Source organism: Phalacrocorax carbo, chromosome 7 (genome assembly GCF_963921805.1).
Source record: "Phalacrocorax carbo chromosome 7, bPhaCar2.1, whole genome shotgun sequence".
NCBI classification, from domain to species: Eukaryota; Metazoa; Chordata; class Aves; order Suliformes; family Phalacrocoracidae; genus Phalacrocorax; species Phalacrocorax carbo.
The window spans coordinates 46,332,303-46,351,203 of record NC_087519.1 but is presented as its reverse complement, the minus strand read 5'-3'; the positions used below and the strand labels follow the sequence as shown (position 1 = coordinate 46,351,203).

At 43.1% G+C, this 18,901-nt stretch overlaps 1 protein-coding gene across 6 annotated transcripts in view; it reads left to right on the top strand.

Annotated features, from left to right (window-relative positions):
• Window positions 1–18,901, top strand: part of PLCH1 (phospholipase C eta 1) — an 84,186-nt gene that overhangs the window by 10,790 nt on the left and 54,495 nt on the right. For all 6 annotated transcript variants that reach the window (XM_064457842.1, XM_064457845.1, XM_064457844.1 and 3 more), the window contains exon 2: window positions 3,736–3,853. In XM_064457842.1, the coding sequence (XP_064313912.1) occupies window positions 3,775–3,853 (79 nt within the window). In that variant the 5' untranslated portion in view covers window positions 3,736–3,774. The remainder of the gene's footprint in view (window positions 1–3,735; window positions 3,854–18,901) is intronic.

Below are 18,901 nucleotides of genomic sequence, written 5' to 3'. Positions count from 1 at the left end.
ATCCCTGACATGCCAGGGAGAACCTTTGTTCTAAGGGGCCACCGTGGTGGTGTGGAAGAACCCTTTGTGTAGGAACAAAGGAGTATTGTATTGGCATGAACCATGAAAGGGTGGGGAGGGGACCGAAGGGTTCCTTTCAGATGCACTGCATATATGTATGTATCTCAATAGCAACATTTTCCCCACAAATTTTGCTGCCCTGCTGTGACATGAGTTCTGTGTGGGAGCTGAGCAGGAGATACGATCTCTCTTTATTTTGTGTAAATTCTTAGTGATGAATATTTGATACGATTTTCTTAATTAAAACATGGTGCCACTTGTATTTTTTTATAGCCTAAAGCAAAAAGCCTGGCAGTAGGCTGGACCATGATGTGAGAATTATTCCTACACATTTGAAGTAACTAACAGCTTGTGCTTTACTAATTAACGCTAGAAGAGTGGCCCCAGTTATGGCAAGCTATAACGAAAGCTTATGGCTGGCAAGGGCAAAAGTCCAAGAAATGTAGAAGATGAAGTCTGGCAGAGGTAACGGGTATTACTGCTCAGCGTTCCAAATTTTAGTGAAATATGCCTTTATTGTAAACAATACATGGACCATACTCAAAGCATGCTCTGTAATGGAGACTGTGATAGTTTTAAGATAGAGCAAAACAGAAACAGGCATTTTTGGCTCACACCTGCAGTGGATCATTCAGACTCTCCCTCCTCCCCACAGAGGCAATAATGGGGAGGCAAATCCCACATCTGCAACTGAACAGCCTCCTCACAAACCTGCAGCAGAAACATCATAGATTAGTATTTGCCTATCAGTCTGTAATACTTGCACTGATCAATGGTGTTAGTAAACATAAGCATCACTTGACACTTTTTCACCAAGCTATGATCTTCAGCCCCACACCAGCTGCTGCTTCTGGGGAAGAAAACCTTGCCACCTTCCAGACTGGAGCAGCCCTGGCTGGGGTGTCCATGAGAGCCCATCTGAGTCAACAGCTTGCTGGCAGGAGACAGGGAAGCCTACTCCCCTCTCCCTTGCCTCCAGCTTGCAAGATACTGGTACCCCTTCACAGTGCCAATGCTGTTGATTCAATATTGTTCTCTGAGCTCATTCAGCTTGCTAGCCCTCAAGGAACAGCCTGCTTTTTTTCCTGGGTTTGAGACTTGAATCAATTGAGAGGTACCTGGTGACTGACAGAAGTGGCAGGGATGGTGGTGAGGGGGAGGAGGTCTGTTCAGCCACTGCAGGGGACTGCAATAAAGATGAGACTGGGATTCTTTCCAGGTGGACCAGAAATGGCAGATATTTCTGAGCACTTTGTGATCAGATGCTTCACCTTCACCTCTGCAGGAGATAGCATTCGTCCCACCAGAGCATGGGGAAGGGGAAAAGTTCTTCAGGTTCTCCTTTTCCTTTATAGTTGAGTACAGTTGTTGGGTCCCAGGAAATGATTGTAGCTAAATTGGTCATTAAGGATAATAAGAGACCTTTTGGCTATGATTTAAGGTTTCTTGTTTTCCTCTGTTTTTTTGAAATCACTTGAGCAAAATAGATCTGCATTCCTCAGCAGAGCTGCAGTCTGGGCACTTACTGCATGCTGTGGTATTTCATCTGGGGGGGATTTGTTACTGCCCCCCCCCCCCCCCCCCCCGGAAGTAGTTTTATGAGGAGGCTTGAACAACAGTGTCCTTACATCCTGCTAGTGGTTTGCTTAAAGACAGTTGGTGGTGTTTGTGCCAAGTGTGGGTGAGAAAGCAGCTGGGTTGACCGGAGTGAAGGTGGGAGTGAGATAAAATGGGCGACCAAAGTAAGCTTGTAACAGGAAGGGGTATCTGGATTGCTGAAATGCAAGTCTTGATAAAATAGCAAAGGGAGAAGGAGGATCCAGTGAAAGGATTTGGTGTCAGAACAGGAGATCAAGGAGTTCACGGATGTTTTGTTTCTTGTTTTTTTTTTCCAGCAGCAAATATCAAAGAAATATGAAATGCTGATTTGTTTGGCTGTAACCGTGCATACTAAGTCCTGCTGGGTAGGAAGGATTTTTGTACAGACCAACTTGCAAAACAGAAGGCTGAAATTCTTTGAATGGAAGTTCAATGAAATGACTCAAACAAAACCAGCCTTGTTTTTGAGTTATAACCACCAGCTTATTGATGAGTTAACTTCTACTGTTTAGGTCTCTGAAAATAATTGTTCCAATTATTCCCATTGTCCCAGACTGGGGCAGTGGAACAGCGGAGTGGCTATGATGGAAATGCTCCCAGGGCTGAAGGGGGTTGTTTCTCACCTCATTGTCAGTGATTGGCTTCAGCCCCTTGCGTTCCCCTCACTTGGCTGGCCTTTGTTTTGTGCTGGCTTGCTGCACATTTCTATTTTAACCGGTTTATAAATATTATTGGCTGGATCCAAGAAAAATTGGCAGTCAGGGGCTTGGCCTAGCAGAGCTCTGGGGCCTGTGTCCAAAAAGACGGCTCTCCACTCCCAGCACTTATTGGTGATAGCATCTGTGGCAAATTACCCGTGAATGCTTTGATGGGTTTGTCTCTGATGCTGCTGGCGTTAGAGGTGAAACTCTTTCCTGTGACTGTGCTGGGAGCCACAGCCCTGGCAGGCGAGCAGGGAAGGTGGGGCCCAGCACGGACCTGTGCAGGGAAGGGTTGCTGCCTGGCTGCTGTGTTCTCCTGGGAAGTTCTCTGCAGTATGCCTCTGAAAATAGTGCAGTGGTTCAGAGGTGAATCCCCGTCTTCCTCCAAAGCAGCAATGTGGGCTTCTGCTTGCTGTTAAAGATGCTTGGTTCAGGCAGCCATCAAAGCTCCTAGGTGCTCTGGGGTGTCCTCAGCTGGTGGCATTTCCCAGGAAGGGTATGGCTCCCACCTGTTCTGTTTGGTCCTCTTGGTGATAGCTATGTAATGGGGGTGTAATGGAGGCAGGGGAAGTGGGAAAAGATGGTAAAGCTGATTGACAATTTATCCTATGCTTCAGCACAGGTAACACTGATGCTCTGAGTTGAGAGCATCTCTTCCCTGTGCAAAGCTGGGATCCCTTGGGGCTGGAGGACACAAATTTTGCATGGCTGACATAACTGCGCCACCTCAAAGGTGCTGCTCAAACTGCCTGTTCCCAGGAGAGTTCATCCTTAGCTCCCATGGGTGAATGTCTGCCAAGGGCAGGGGTGTGCTTGTGCAGGGGGGGTGCTGAGGGTCTCTACACCCACATAATGCTACTCTGTGGTCTCAAAATCGTGAGGTAGTTACCTTTGGACTTTTTTTGTAACCTTCACTGGGGAGAATTTATAGTTTTGTGGTGTTGTCTGATGTGTCTGTTGTTTGTTAAATATGGAACAACATCATTAAATGGATTACATTGATCGTCTCTCCATGGCCCCTCAACAGCCTGGAGGGGCTGTGGAGATCGACTGTAACAACAGGTGCCCATCACGGGTGCAGTGACTGCCGGGTAGGGTGGACTCGCCTCTGCAGCCTTAAACTGGCTAGTTGTAAGCATCGCTGGCAGTCTGGCTCTAGCTCCATCCAAGTGATCCACCTGCAGCCTTTGCCTGTACATCCTTGGAGATGGGCATGTTTGGAGAGTGAAGGACTGTATTTGTTGTAATGCTTTGCATGAAGCTAATGAACTAGTTTGCTTAAAGGGCACAAATGAATACTCTTACAGTGCTTGTAGTAGTTGTGCATTTCTTGTGAACTGACGCATAATTATCCCTATTCTGTTTCACTGTGTAGGGTCACTGCCTTTGATGGTGAGCGGAAAGTCATCTTACAATGAGTTACTGGAGTCTGGATAAGAAAAGCTGTCTGCAGTACTGCAGGCACTTCTTGGTGGACAACGGTGTGTTTCATGGTAAGTTACAAGTTATATTTTTGCTTGCTTGTGTTTCCTACCGTCAACTGCAACCGAAACCCCTGAGTGGCGCGTGTGTACCTTGCTGGTGACGCTCTGCTCGGGGCCCGTTAGCAGCATCGGTCCTGCACGAGCCTCGCTTCGGCCGTGCCTTCACCGTGCGGCTGGCGATGGAGGGCTGCGGCGTGCTGCCCCTCGGGTGGGTGCCGGGGCTGCGGCCGCCGCCCCGTTAGTGCGGCGGGGACACGGGCTGGCTGCCGGCGGCGCCGCGCGGGCGCGCCAGGGGGCGCTCTCTGACCGCCGCCCCCCCGCGCGTGCTGCCGGTGCTCGGCCCCGGGGTCCCTCCTCCGCGCGCAGCGGCCGCCCCGCCTGCCCGGGCTCGGCTCAGGGGTGCGCTTCCGGCCGCCCCCTGTTGGTGAGGCCACCGCCAGGCAGGTGCTCCTGGCAGGGACGTGCTGGAGCCTTGACTAAAGCATCAAAGCCGCGGTTGGAGCGCAGCCAGCGAGCAGAGGTGCTCTGGGCGTAGATGGTGATTGTACGTGGAGTGAAATGGATTGTGTTCACGTGGTCTGGCACTGCCTCGCACTTGCACACTTCCTCCGGAGGGAGTTCTAGAATGCTCTAGAGAAATCTGCAGGTATGCAGCCCTGTGCTCCTAACGAGGAGGAACTGAAAGAGTCAGGCAGGGCTTGACTTCCAAGTATTGATCAGATGTTTGTGCAAAACAGATATCGAATAGTCATCCCTAGTCAGCCCCGTATCAACCCCTCACATCTCAGTCTTTTGCCATTACAGATTATATGCTATGATCATTCAGTTGTTGAAGTATCTTTCCAATAGCAAAGTTGGGAAATACTCTGAAGACATTTTGATATAAAGTACTTCCTTTTCAGGACCTCTTTTTGTATGCTTAAAACTTGATACATCAACTTAACTGGAGAGGGCATGCATTCTCCATGCAGGTTTCTCTCCCTTTGCTGGGCAGCCCCGGGGCTCGGTGTAAGGAGCAGTGCTGAGCCGAGCCTGTGCTCCTGCAGCGGGTGAGGGGCCACCAGTATTCAGGAGCCGTCCCTGCCTGGAATAGACTCCTGCAGGTCTAGTCTAATAAGACAGCTGGACCCCTCCCTGCCCTACTGGGGGGGTGACTTCCTAATGCTGTTTCTGAGAGCCCAAAATTTTGTATTCTTTATCCCTTTGAGGTCAGTGATTAAAAACTGTTGCTGTAGGGCAGATTTATGGCACTATTAATAACAGCAGCATGGAATGCCTATAAATTAAAGATAGAAATACTAATCTTTTTCAGAAGCAAAGGGAATTTTTTTCCCTAAAGAACCTACATCTCCATCTTCACTGTGTTTGCCAGGAAGCTGGGAAAGTTTGCAGCTCACAGACCTACGATGCAACCCACTGTAAACCAAACTGCATTTTAATCACTGTAGTTATGTCACCATTGATGAAGCTAATGGTTTAGTGGGACAATCAATCATTTGTCAGTTTGCGCATCTTCTTAACGAAAGCCTATTCAGAGATAACACCATTTTCCCTTGTACTGCTTTTATCTTGCCCATAGGCACTGCTAGTTCATTTTGGGACACCAGAAGAATGTTAATAACTTCTCTGTAAGTCAGTCTGATAGCGGTGTTGTCATATTAATTCATCTGTGCGCTGCATTTGGGATGTGCATTACAGGGAAGATGGTTCACAAATCTGTCATTGGTGAACTTGTCATCTCCAGGCACAACTGTTCTGCTTCTCGAATGAAACTGAGATTCATTCCTAGGATTTATCAGGCCATTTATGCGGTCCCACTGATTCTGGTGGGATCATGTTCCTTCTGAGTTCTTGATGACATTGTGGAAGGAGAGAGTTACCTCCCAAATGTCTTCACCCAGGTTCCCCTTCACTGAGTCTGAGCAGTCCTGCTGTGTTTTGGTAAGCACCCCCGTTAATCACGTTTCTCTCCAGGCAACAGTCTGCTCCCTGGCATGAGTGTATAAATGGATCAGCTATGTTTTGGATGCATATTTGCAGTTTTGCTATTCCAGATCAAGTGAAAGGTCTGGTCTGTACTCTGACTTCAGATGGCATTTTATCATAGAGCAGCATGATGTCTTTATCCTGCTAATGGCATGAAGGCTGGATAATGATCCATTAGCACAAAGTCCAGTAATCCATGAATAGCTATTGAGTGATGAGTCTGTGAAGTGATAATCATCTAAAGTAGAGACATAATTAGCAGGAGTCCTAGACCAGAAAGATTCTATGGCCTAATTTTTGTTCTGCATCCATGACTAGACAGGATTAATTATTTTCCCCTGACAGAATCCTTTAGGGCTTCCCATTGGTCTCTTCAACCTATGCAAGACACTGCACTGACAGTTACTTTCACTCTGAATATATGGAGGGAGACAAAGTCACCACTGGACAGTGACAGAGGTGGCAGTTCCCAACAGCACAATGTAAGGAGACGAGTGCATGTCCCCAGGAATTAGCATGTTGCTCCTGATGCTTGAGAGAAGTTGGTTTCGTTTCCTATGGGACTGGGCAGATACAGATAAAAGGGTTGATGGAGCTTTTCAAGGATTTGCTTTTTGTCAGTGAGCCTCCTGATCCTGTAGGTCCTGAGAAAGGGCAGCGGGACTGCTGGGAGTGAGCAGCTGGGTGCTCGTCCCCATTTCTGATGGCAGTCTTGTAGTTAAGGTTGACCCATCCTCCTTGCCTCTCTGACAGCCCAAGTGGGACTGAGCGGTGACCTTTGGGCTTTGCATGACTAAACGAATACTGAACAAATAAATTGGGACTTACCTGTGTCTGAGACCATATTTTCTCCAGCAGCTGTGAGGAAATTGTACTTGTTTAAAACTTTTTTACACCACTACGAAATTACGGAAGAAAATCTAATGTGAAGTCTATGTGGGAAGGGTACTATCTGTTAGCAGGGAAGGTACTGTGATCCAACCCCTTGTGATTTGCTGACATTTCAGTGCTTGGGTTGTATGTGTCCAGCTCTAGTGTCTATTAATTCTAATTTACAGTGTTTTCATGATTAATTTTTTTGTAGTTATTACTAGCATAAGTTTCATAAACTCACATTGAGAACATGGCTTTTCAGGGAGCAACCACACAGAGGGGTTGATTAGCTTATTATCTACATTTATGAATGCTAATATTCTGTAATCGTTAAACAGAAAGAAGCTGTGGCATGTTCAGCAAATAGCTGATTTTGTCTTGGTGGTTCTGAAAAGAGCTGTTCATACTTACCTTATCAGAGTCAGTTACTTATGCCAATTATCTTTTCTTCTTAAGTTCTCTCAGAAATACAAGCCTTTTGTTTAAATTGCATTTCCATAATTACAATTAATTCTGTCTCTTGGTTTCTAATTTTATCTTCTGGCCTTTCCACCTTTTTCCATACCTGTGTCAATAGGGACTTGACTGCTATTGGTAGAATGCCATCTTAATTCAGCCTTGCTCATATCATCTAAACTGCGTTCTTTCATTCAGAGCAATGGACTAATTCAGTCTTATCAGGCTTGTCTGGAAGGTTGCATTACAGTGGCATGGTTATCATCTTAATTGAACCTGTAATCTGGAAGAACTGTTGCACCTCTGGTGCAAGCCAGCCAGATAAAAATATCACACTGCATCAGCTGGTGTTCTTAAAAAGCATAGAAACATCTTTCTCCATGGAGACTTCAGGACTGGAAGCATCTACAGAGGCACACAGTATGAACTTTGCTGCTCAACTGTGTTCATGTCTGGTGTTTCCTTCATACCCTTCTGGGACCTGCATTGCTTTAAGAACCTGAAGAGGTGGTTTGCCTCCAGCTGAGGTGTTTAAATGCAAGAAACTCTTGTGGACTGCACAAATAAGAATGTCAAAGCTCTGCGTTTATTGGGAGTAGCTTAAACATTTTGGTTTGTGTTCAAAAAAAAAAAAAACCAAACAAAACCCCAAAACCGCAACAAACAAAAAACACCCCAAAACCCAAACCAACCAACCAAAAAAACCCCCAGAACTAACCAACCCCTACCTCTGCCCCAACAAACAAACAAACAAAAACCAACAAAGGCAGTGTGGGGGGAAACCCAACTTAGAGCAGGAACTCCCAAATGAGACTGCAGCACTGCAGGTATAACCTGCTGTGGTGCACAGTACCTCTGTGTGAATGTCAACGAACCTCATATGGAAGACAAACAGTGAATGCTTCTGTTCCAATGTGGGAGATCGTCAGCTGCAAGTGAGGAGGTGGTAGAGAACAAACCATATAAGATATGGCAACAGGAGGACAGCACCTTGCTTGTGTGATGCATTAATTGAAGGCAGATGCAATTTTGAGCGTTGTGGAGTAAGACGAAGGTGTTAGTGCTGCGAAGCCCAGCCTAATGCAGTTCCAGTCAACAATATTGGAGCAAGGGGAGCTTGGGACCAGGCAGAGAAAAGGACTATGGAAGTGGAGATGAGTCTGGTTTGTTTAGCTTGGAAAATCAAAGACTGAGAGGGAATGTGACTGCTGAATATAAATGCATTGTGAAGGGAGAGCCCAGGGAAGAAAAGGCTTATTTGAACTGATGGGGAAAGTTGGCACAAGAGCAAACTGAAAATTGTCTGCAAGTATGTAAATGGACACAGGAAAAACTAACGTACTTTGAGGTGGAGATTGATAAGTTTGGAAAAATTGTTAAAGCATCCTAACTGTGCTCTTGCTCTGAAGTTGTAAATGCAATTAGTAGCAAGCAATATGTTGATTAATGTGAATATAAGGCTGGAGAACTACTTAAGTCATCCCAGTTCAGTTCCTGTGTACAGTGAACAGCAAATACAAACAGCAGTGTTTCCTTTCAATTCTGGAAAATGCTTCCATACACAGATCAGGCTGCTCTCTACCACATTATAATGATACTTTGAGACATTTGCATGTTGTTAGGTGAGAAAAAGCATTGATACACAACTGTGTGGCTTTCCACATGGCTTTAATGCATTGTCTTTGAGTAATGACTGAAAATTCATATGGGTAATGCTGAAGTACTATGTGCATCAAAATGGCCTAAGGATTTCTCATTTTATTTGGAAAAGCTGCTAATAGCTGCATTTGCAGGATATTAAAATTCTTATCTGTTTATATCTTAAATTTCTGGTTACAGAAGTGGAGGTTGCTGCTGTGTTTGTGGTCTAGGGAGCCTTATCTGCCTAGAAGCAAAAATGTCAGTTTTCTTCAGTAACAGCGAGATACAGCACAGTGTGTGCACACAGAGAATAACAAACTGAAGACAGATCTGGGTTTAAGCTATTTTAGCAGTTTCTGTAGAATAGAGCAGATAAGCAATTATAATGTTCGGAATAGCCTTGAGGACTTGACGAACCCACTTTCTTTTCCTTCCTGTTGCAAACAGTGCCAAAATACAAAGTGCATCATGCCTCTAGGCTTGGAAAATTTTTTTTTTTTCATTTTCTCAGGGTTTTCAAGCATATTTTGTTTGTTTGCTGGTAATAACAATGTAGGAATGGCGATGTTGTCAGACCAAACATCCATCTGCTTTGCTAGCAGACGTTTGGGGCTAAAAGTGTAAAGGGGGGAAAAAACCCCATTGTGTATGTAATAACCCTTCCTGTGGCACACATTCCCAGTGCCTGCTGGTTAGCAGCGTAAGTACTTCCCCAGCCAGAAGCTGCATCTAGATAATTGCATTTATTAACTTTTACATGATAAGATTTTTTTTTCTAAAGTTTTTTTTTTTTAATTCACTCATGTTTGTGACCATCTGTGGGAATTAACTCCAAAATTTATGTTGGTTGGTGTAAACCTTCTGCTTGAAAGGACACAGTAATTTAATGCAACTATGCCACATTCAGGCTGTTATGGATGGGAGCAGGTTTGGTTACTCGATTACTTCACCTTTGAAAGGCCATTGACTGGATGTACTGAACTGAGGGCTGAGCTTGTAAGGTCGATAGGTACTTAAGTCACGTTAGGCATTTTGGTAGCTTCAAATGTCTGCTCTCTAACATTTTACTGAGGAAATGGATGGAGAACATTGTGGTGGTAACACTTTCTTCTGCCCCTGGGAAAGGGAAAGTGGCAAGAATGGGAACTTTATTTTAGACTTCAATATTGAAGTCCTGAGTTGCTGCAGTGCTGCTTTGGTGCAGTGCTGCCATGGATATCAGTACTTCCGCTTACTTCAGATGGCACTTTGAGATAGGCCACTCAAACATTTGTCTTGTGCTGGCACTAAGCAAACAATATTTTTCAGTAATTATTTTCCCATCTGACAAAGTGCAGTGAGCTCTCTGACCCAGCCACCAGAGAACTTCAGGAGAAAATGCTGACTGCTGATCTGGATTCCAGCATGTGTTCTTAGACTCTTGTTTCAGGATCGCCCAGCTCATCCTTCAAAAGGTTCTTCCAAATTGCCTGCTCATATACATCCCAAGTTGGGGTGTGGGGTGGCAAGGACCCCAATAGGCAATTGCCTTGGACAATACGCAATTGTCCAAGGCAATTGCTTATTTTGAGAGATCATCTCAAAGATTTCCCAAATGTAACGGATGCAATTGTGCATCACCTTTGTTAGATGAGCACCTACTGCTGTTACACAACCAGTTTTGGACAGCTTTGCAAGAGATTGCTATAGCAGGTGTTATTGCAGTGTTTTTCCATTAATTTCAGTCTGGTAAGTTGAGCTTTTGTGCTAGTTCTTGTAGGATATTTTTGCCTCAGTGGTCTTGAACTTTTGTGCCCAATGAATGTGAACATAAAGTGCATTATGTTCTACTTCTTATACCGTAAAATGGTCTATTTTGGTTATTAGAGCACAAGAGTTTTTGGGGAACAATATTAAATCTTTGCCAAATTGCATGTATACGTTAGGCTTGATGTTTGCTGGTGGGCAATGCTTTATAATTAGCTCTGCTGAAGCTTCATGCAAGCCCTGTGCTTGAGGCTACAGTGCTAAAGTTGCCAGATGTAGACCTCAGAATTCAGGCTTATATCTTAATAGTCAGCTTCAATTTAAGTTTTATAATGATGCTTGGGAAAGCAGGACAATTTAATAGTGCGGTAATTTTATTTTGGTTTATATTCTCATATATATAGCTAAATATCCACAATTCAGTCCTTGAGACAATCAGACATAACTGAAAATGTATATGCAAGAAGGGCATTAAAGAATTTATTTATTAAAATTCACATAGATTAAAAAAGTGCCTAAAACGCCTGAAGAAACTGCCTTTTGGTGCTTCATTGAGTGTGTAACTACAGTTAAGAACCCCGTGTCTGTCACTAGATGCATCCTTTGGTTAAAGGAGTTTCATGTGTGGGATCTGTCTCGGTCTCGAGCCGGTGTGTCAGGCGGTTGAGTTCTAATGCCAGGTGTTTTTCCCCTTCCATCTTTGTATATTTGTCAGCTTTCCAAAGAACCATGTTTTCATTAATGACAAATGTGTAGTTGATAAAAGCTTTAATCTGATAAAAATGACAAGTTTTTCAGGCAGCTAATATAAACTCTTATTCATTGCTAGCTGACTTTTCATGAGGAGGTTGTATTACCATTTAGGTCTAAGATTAAATTTGGATGATGAATATGAAGGTGTTGTTATCTTCTTATTTCATTATCTATTTACTGTAAGAGGTAGAAGTTCTCTAATCAGCTTTTCTTGCTTTTTAGCAGAATTAGCCTTTGTACCAGTTTCCACATTATTTTAACAGTGAAAAAGGAAAAACAGATGAGCCAGAAAACGAATATTCTTCTGATGCTGTAATTTCAAAACCATTAGTTAAATCATATTCTCATTTTTGGAAAATGAATATTTTGCAGTAGAACTTACACTGTTGTGTCTCTGTCCGTAATCTAAGCCTGTGAAGTATGGTTTTTAGTGTTCAAAAATTGGGCTTCTGTTTTCTGTCCATTTGGCAAAAGCTGATGCTTTTGGTAATAAATTTTTTAGTTGTGAATCGTGGCAGCTGCCCAGTGCCACAGGGCAGGTTCAGGTGCTGCCAGGCTGTGGGGAGGGAAGGCAGTCTCCTGTGGGCAGGGCCGCACTGCAGCCAGTTCTCCAGCAGATCCCTGGACCACAGCTGCCTCCCCTGGACCTGGCCTGCCTCAAGTCTCAGCCCTGCCAAGCATGGGGCTGTCGGCTCTTGAAGGGCGCCTCTGCGTGAGCTTGTGTGAGTAGAGCCCTGCGTGGCCTCTCCGCATCCCAGCCAACAGATAGCAGCAAGCATGAGGCACAATTTTTACTCTGGAATTACTGGTTTGGCTTTACATGGCATACATGTGTCTGCCATGCTTCTCAAAGGGGTTCTTAGCTGGTTTTATAGCCCAACATACTTGGGCTGCCTGGGGAGGAGAGGCCTGAGCATAGCAATTGCCACAGCTGTCTGTCTTGTTGGTCATCCATTTTGCTGTGGGAATTTCTGTTGGTTATCCCGTGGGCTATTCCTTCACACGGATAAGCTGGGAGTGTCTCGGTGGCAGGTTTAACATATCTTTTCTTCCAGGGAGCTAAAAATATTGGTGTGGGTTTGACAACTCTACCCCAAGACAAGCCATCACCCTTTTCATCCCTCTGGCATTGCTTCTGCCACAAAACAGGCCACATTTCCCTCATCTCAGCCAGAAGCTGTGAGCTGAGCTACAGTATATTTTAAATGAAAACATATCTGTAACTATGTGCATAGAAGAGAACAAGTATAGTTTGCAGTTATTATAGGAAAGCTTTAAGTCCCTCTTTTTAATGAAATGACAGGGATAGTGCTTTGACACTGTCTGCTTTGTATCTGGAGGTACTTGCTGTCTTATCTCAAAATAATTCCAGTGGTTTAATGACAGAATTTTTTTTGAACAGCAAATTAAGATGACTGGAAAATAATATTAGCCTGGGGGAGATGGATTTTGAGTGAATGAACATCTTTTTAATAAATTTTAGTGCTTTTTGTATGTAGCCGAGATTGTCAGAAGCTATCGCTGAGATGAGGCTTGGAGGGATGGTTCACGTGTTTCAAGAAACCAGCTTAAAAAGTTGAAGAAAACAGACTTTTGAGCATGCAAGGCATTGGCAAGGGTCTCCCAAGGAAGGGCTTATGGGGCAGAAAACATAAGCAGGATAAACAAGTGAGTCTGTTACCTTTCCTGCCAAACCTTATTTTGTGATTGTGCAATATCTATGAAAAAGTAGTGGCTGTTGAAAATATGTACTGTTGTCTTATGGTGATCATTGATGTTAATCAAATACAGGTAACAGAATAACAATTTTATATTCAGAAAGCTTGCTTGTTACCGTCAACTCTGAGACTTTGATAGAATTTTGCATGCTGTGGCTCCACAGAGTGGTCCCAGTAGGAGTGTTGTGATCCCCCTGAGAACACGAGATGTATGTGAAAGCGAAGCAAACTGGAAGATGTGAGGGTTACTTGGCCATGGCTTAAAAAAGATGTAGGTACAATGTCAGATGGTATAAAGTGAACTAGTTGCCTTTTGACTTTTCCCTTTGTGGGCAGTCAAACTCTACTGTAGTGTGTCTTCAAGGACACACCAGTTTCAGAATTGACTCTGACAGCGCTAGGGATTGGATGCAAAACCTGGCCTGTCAGTGAAGAGTTGTCAGGGTGATTTTTTTTTTTTTTTTTAAGTTGAATAAACCTACAAGTACTTTCATACTGTTTGGCATCTCTCTCCTGAGTTACAAAGAAGTCTTCATTTATTTGCTCTAATGTTCTTACTAACCTATAGAGCATGTTCTAATTTCTAAAGCCATATAGCATTTAAGCACTTCTGGTTTTAAAATGAACTGTATCTTGAAGTCAAAACAATAAGGAATGTATTAATGATTGGGCAAGGTTTCTTACAGAGCAGCTTTGGAGTTAGATACTTGTGTACAGCTCCTCCCATAATTCATAGAATGATAGGATTGTGGAGTAATTAGCACTTACCACATTATCAAGTGTGATCTGATATATCAATATAGAGTGGTGACAGTTATTTTTCGTTGTTGAGTTGCAACTAAACACAAATTAATTTTAATATAAATGTACTGATACCACTTTGAAGCCTCTAGATTGTTAGCTTCATCCATTAATCTTGTGAATTGAGATATGAACCAGTGGTGGGGTAATGATGTAGCTGTTCCATTTTCCCTTGTAACTGAGAGTGAGTGACATCTCTTCCTTCAGAGCATGACTTGTCCTGCCACCCTCAGCTGAAAGTGTGAGTAAAAGCACAAACTCTTGAGTGCAGCCAAGAACAATCCTACAGTGGCTTTGGGGGGCTGTTTAATTTTACAGGTTGCTAGATATAGTCAACGTATGTCTTGCAGTGTGCCGCAATCTATCTCGACATGTGGTGACTGTGGGAAGTCTTACTATTTGTGTTAGTTAGCGACAGCTAGGAAATAATGATTTCTCAGTAAGTAAAATGCATCAACCCTACTTGTATCTTGTCTCCCATCTCACTCAAATTCTACAGGCATGTAGAACTATGGGGTGTTTTGGTTTTTTTTTCCTTCTCTCAGTCACACTGTCTATCGTGTAACTTTTTTCCTAGCATGCGCTAGACAAATTCTGTTCTCTTTTATTGCTGTCACAATCTTTCAGAATACAGCTGGGGACTCCTTTGGTGCGCTGATGTAAATGTCACTGTGTAAAAGCCAGCTGAATAATGAAACAATTAGAAAATGCAATAAATCAAAGATGCGAAGCATTATATGTGGAGCCTGCTTTATTCTTCCCATGCTTTCCAGCACTGTGTCCCCTTGGGCTCCGTCATAAGAAAGTGCAATTTATGCAAGTCTGAATGTTTCTGCCCGTTGTTCCACACTGACTATAAACCTACTGATTTCAGTAGCACTGAGTTGGCTTAAACAAGCACAGTATTTAGCCAGTAGCATGGTAATCTTTTATAGCTACTGGGAGAGTCAGTGCCCAGCATCTCACAGGAGGCTACTTGTTTTATGAAATCAAATGCTCAGTGATGCACACTTAACTGTTTGCATGCTTTGTGCTTTAACTGGCCTGATTCTGCAGAATGGCTGTTCCCTTTCCAGTTAGTGACAGAGACAGGAGGAGGGGGCACAAAACCTGGGGAAAAGGAGTGCTGTCCACAGAGATTCTCACCTTCTGCCTCACAGAATCCTGTGGCTGCAGATGCTCAGAGTTACTTTGGAGTGAGGGTGGTTTTTCTCTTCTGCATTCAGCCTGCGTCACTTTCTCGTTCTTTAACTGAAGTATGGTAATCTGTTCCTGACCAGCCTCCCTAGGTGCCAGCGGGATTTCCTTGCGCTTGCCTATAGAGCTCTTCTTCCCAGGCATTATGCACACTTAACGCCTGGAGTCTTAATCACTGTGCTATGCATGCATGTCTCATACCAAAAGTAGTCGCTGCTCCTGCATTCCCACAGCAGCAGCACAGAGCAGATGCCTCCAGCTTCCCTCTCAGGCTGTGCTTTTCGGCTTTGAAGAAAGTTGCCTAGTATTGCCTCTGGATTTGTGCTTTCCTGTCTTTGTTATGGATCATGAAGATTTCATCGTTCCTCGTAGAGAGCAGTGCCGGCAATGTTCTCCTGTACTTCTAAGGATTGTTTTCCAAATGTTTTAGCTCTGGAGACATGAAGATTAAATTGGAGCTTTCCTGCAGCGAGAATTTCCATTCTACTTGCCGATAATGCATGAGTTACAAATTTAATGGCAGACCTTGAAGTATATAAAAATTTAAGTCCAGAAAAAGGTAAGGATTTTTGAGTTTGGAATTACTATAGGAAAAGCTCATAATGTTTCTGGAGGTGCTTATAGAAAAATCAGGTAACTTTATCCTTATGATTGGTAAGTTATGTACAGTATTTATGTGGACATTATTAGTATGAAAAAAATGTGTGTGTGTATATATATTCCTGAATATTTAAGAGAAATACTTGGTATTTTTGTATTGACTTGAAAGTACATTGCTCCGTGAAAACGTGGATTGTATGTGAGATACTACTCCTATGATATGGACAAACTGCACATATATGTTACTTTAAATTATTATGAATCTACTTGCCTTTAAAAAAAATTCTTGACCTTTTAATCTATTGGCCGTTTTGCTGTGGCATAGCTTTCTGTGGGAAAGAGTTTCTATTTTCCTAGTCGCACTTACAAATGGTGTAACACACATGCAAATTATGTAAAATTCTATTCAAACAGAAAAATGTCTCTTCAAGAATTGTAGGAGGATGATACAAAAAAGGAAGGCATCTTAATAACTTTCTTCAGTAACTTGTAGTTTATGATGTCTGATTTTGTTCAATTTAAGTCAGTGCTGGAGGGAAAGTGGTAATTAGTTTAAGCCCCTAAGTGGATATAGAGTAAATGCTGTAGAGAAGAAGAAATGGTAGACAAAGTTATTTTTGTATTTTGCTCATCATTAATAATGTTCGTTTATGTGCTTTCAAAGAAAAGACTTACAAAATACATTTAGCAGAGAGCTGGCTTGCCAAAATTGGGTAGTTCAGAAGACATTTTCTAACAAGATTTTTCTACCTATCATTTAAAAATGAACAAACTAACTAATCTAAAATTAAGCCACCAAAAGTCAAGGATTGCACTTTGAAATATTATTTTACCCACTAATGAAGCATGTTAAAAAACTCAATGGCAGTGCTGGGGTTGATATAGACTGATTTTTTTTTTTTTCCTTTGTATTTATCATGGATAATTATATTTGATAAATATTATTTAACTAGGGAAAGTTACTGGAAATAGACACCAGCCATTGTATAAGAAATCAAGACTATTTTAAGGAAAAGTCAGTTATTTGTATATCCTCTCAGGGAAGGGCCTCCTATGTTGGAGTCAATATGCTACAGTTCCAAACACTGTATTTTTATTCTGGATGTTTTGGTTACACAAAACTCTGCATTAAGCTTTGATGCATATGGTTAGGTAAAGGAGACCAGGTGTTACTCCATCTGCTTTCTGAGATGCAGAAGGTAATGGATATGTCCCCATTTAATAATTTACATGCGCTAGCTTATATGAAGGGGGTTTTTGGAACAGTCCTAGAAGAAAAGCATCAGGTTAATTTTTAAAGGTCATGTAAACATATATGTAGATAAACACAATTCATACCAAAGTACTCAGTTGATGGTAAAATTCTGTTTGAGGTAATTTTGCAGCCCCTTTTCCTTAGGCAGATATAATAGCAATGGCCAAATTTCTGTTAATCTTTTTCAGTTAGTGGCACTACCATTTCTCTGTCTGGTGGAGGCAGTTAAAGAATGCAGAAGCAAAGAGTACAATGCAGCGTGCCTGGCGTTCAGGCTTGGCAGCTTTGGTGGCATTGCAGCAGTGCATGCGGGGTCATGGCTGGGCTGCTGGGGTGCTCCCCACACGCAGGAGAGGTGACATGGCATTGCACAAGCGCAGACTTTGGATATAGTGTTTTGTAGGCATTAATACATTCACATGCTTGGATGGTGGAAGAAGGCCTGATCTCCCCCTTACTCAGGCTGGTGATTACTTAGGCCTGCTATCACTACTACTGATAACAGCAGGATCACACCCCATGCACAATTTAGGCTCGTATGATAGCGCCTGGATAAAGGGGATCACTGAGCAGCAGGTACGCCGTGTGCCGTTGCTGGCTGACCATCTGACTTGGCTCTGCCATGAGCACTTGCTGGAAGCAGCAGCTCCACACCTGCCAGCGGTTTGGCCTTAAGTTCTTAGGCGACTGCTAACCCCTCTGAATGGGAAACGCACTTGTGCTCCAAGAGACATTGGCAGTGGGGTGTTAGCAAGCATGGCATGGGAGGAGCGGCACAGACTTCCCTTGGTTATGGGTCTGGGTCTTTGGCTGATGGGTCATTGTACTTTGTAGTTATCTTGTTACTGCTGTAGCAGAACACTGTGTTGCAGTTGGTACAGCTAAGCAGAGAAACAGCAGTGAACTGCATCATGTTTCATTCACAGGAACTATCACAGCAGCCTTTTTTAAGGTCATTATTAGTGCTGCTTTGGGACTTTTGTATCTTTACATCTGTCCAAACACTTGTAAACCAAGTATTAAGTGTAGACTCTAGAATAGTAAGTGATATATAAAGGAATTAGCTCAGAACGGCGTACTGTTCTGAGTGGATATGGAAGGCATCAACCTTTTCCTGTGAAGAATTTGGTCTACCACGGTTTAATTCCAATAATAGATTAAATCTATCACAGCGTTATGTGCACTCACAATAAATTAGTATTTGAACATAGCAGCTTTGAAAGGTTTAAAGCCTCCGGGTTTTTTGGTATTCTCTGAGGATGTTACCCCGCATGAAGTGAAACGCCTCACCTGCCAGCCTGAAAGGAGTGTTGCTGCTGTGTGGCACTGTGGAGTGCCAGGTCCTTTCCATAGTGAGGTTTTGCAGGATGCTGGAGCTGGATGCTGAATGCTGATGGCTCCATGAGAGGTATCTAATCTGCTTCTGCAGAGCCAGGGGTGCGGTAGACCAACTGGTAACGAGGTTAATGCTTGTTAACTACTTTGTGTTTTGCCTTTTTTTTTGGTGCTTATGAATTAAATATACTCTTGTTTCAATAAATCTACAAAACACCATTATCATGTGAAACTGAGAAGGTTCTTAGTTTGCTGAAGACCAGTGCCTTTCTGATGCAATGTGGCATAAATTTCAAACTCTTAAAGTAACTCTTTCATTGCTTTGATGAAGACCAAAATGGCCAAATGCTATATTGGGATCGACATTAATGGTGTCAGTATCGTGGAATGCAGTATCTTGGTGAAACCAGGGGCTGGTGGCAGAAGCTTGCTGTGAGAAAAGTTCACAGCTTTTCCAGCACTGAGCTTACCTGCAAGAGGAAATGTGTGTGCTTATTTTTCCTCTTTACCATATGTTTTGAAGTAGTCACTTAAGCTCATGTCTTAGAGGACAGCCTGTCAGTATGCAGGCAGCATTTTGTGCTGGTGTGTGTGCTTCTTGAATGACTGAAATTAAAGTTATGGGAAACTGTAAGCTGACTTTTTTCCTTTTATTTTTTAATACAAGTGTCAGGAAACCCAGCTGTAGGTGAGGCA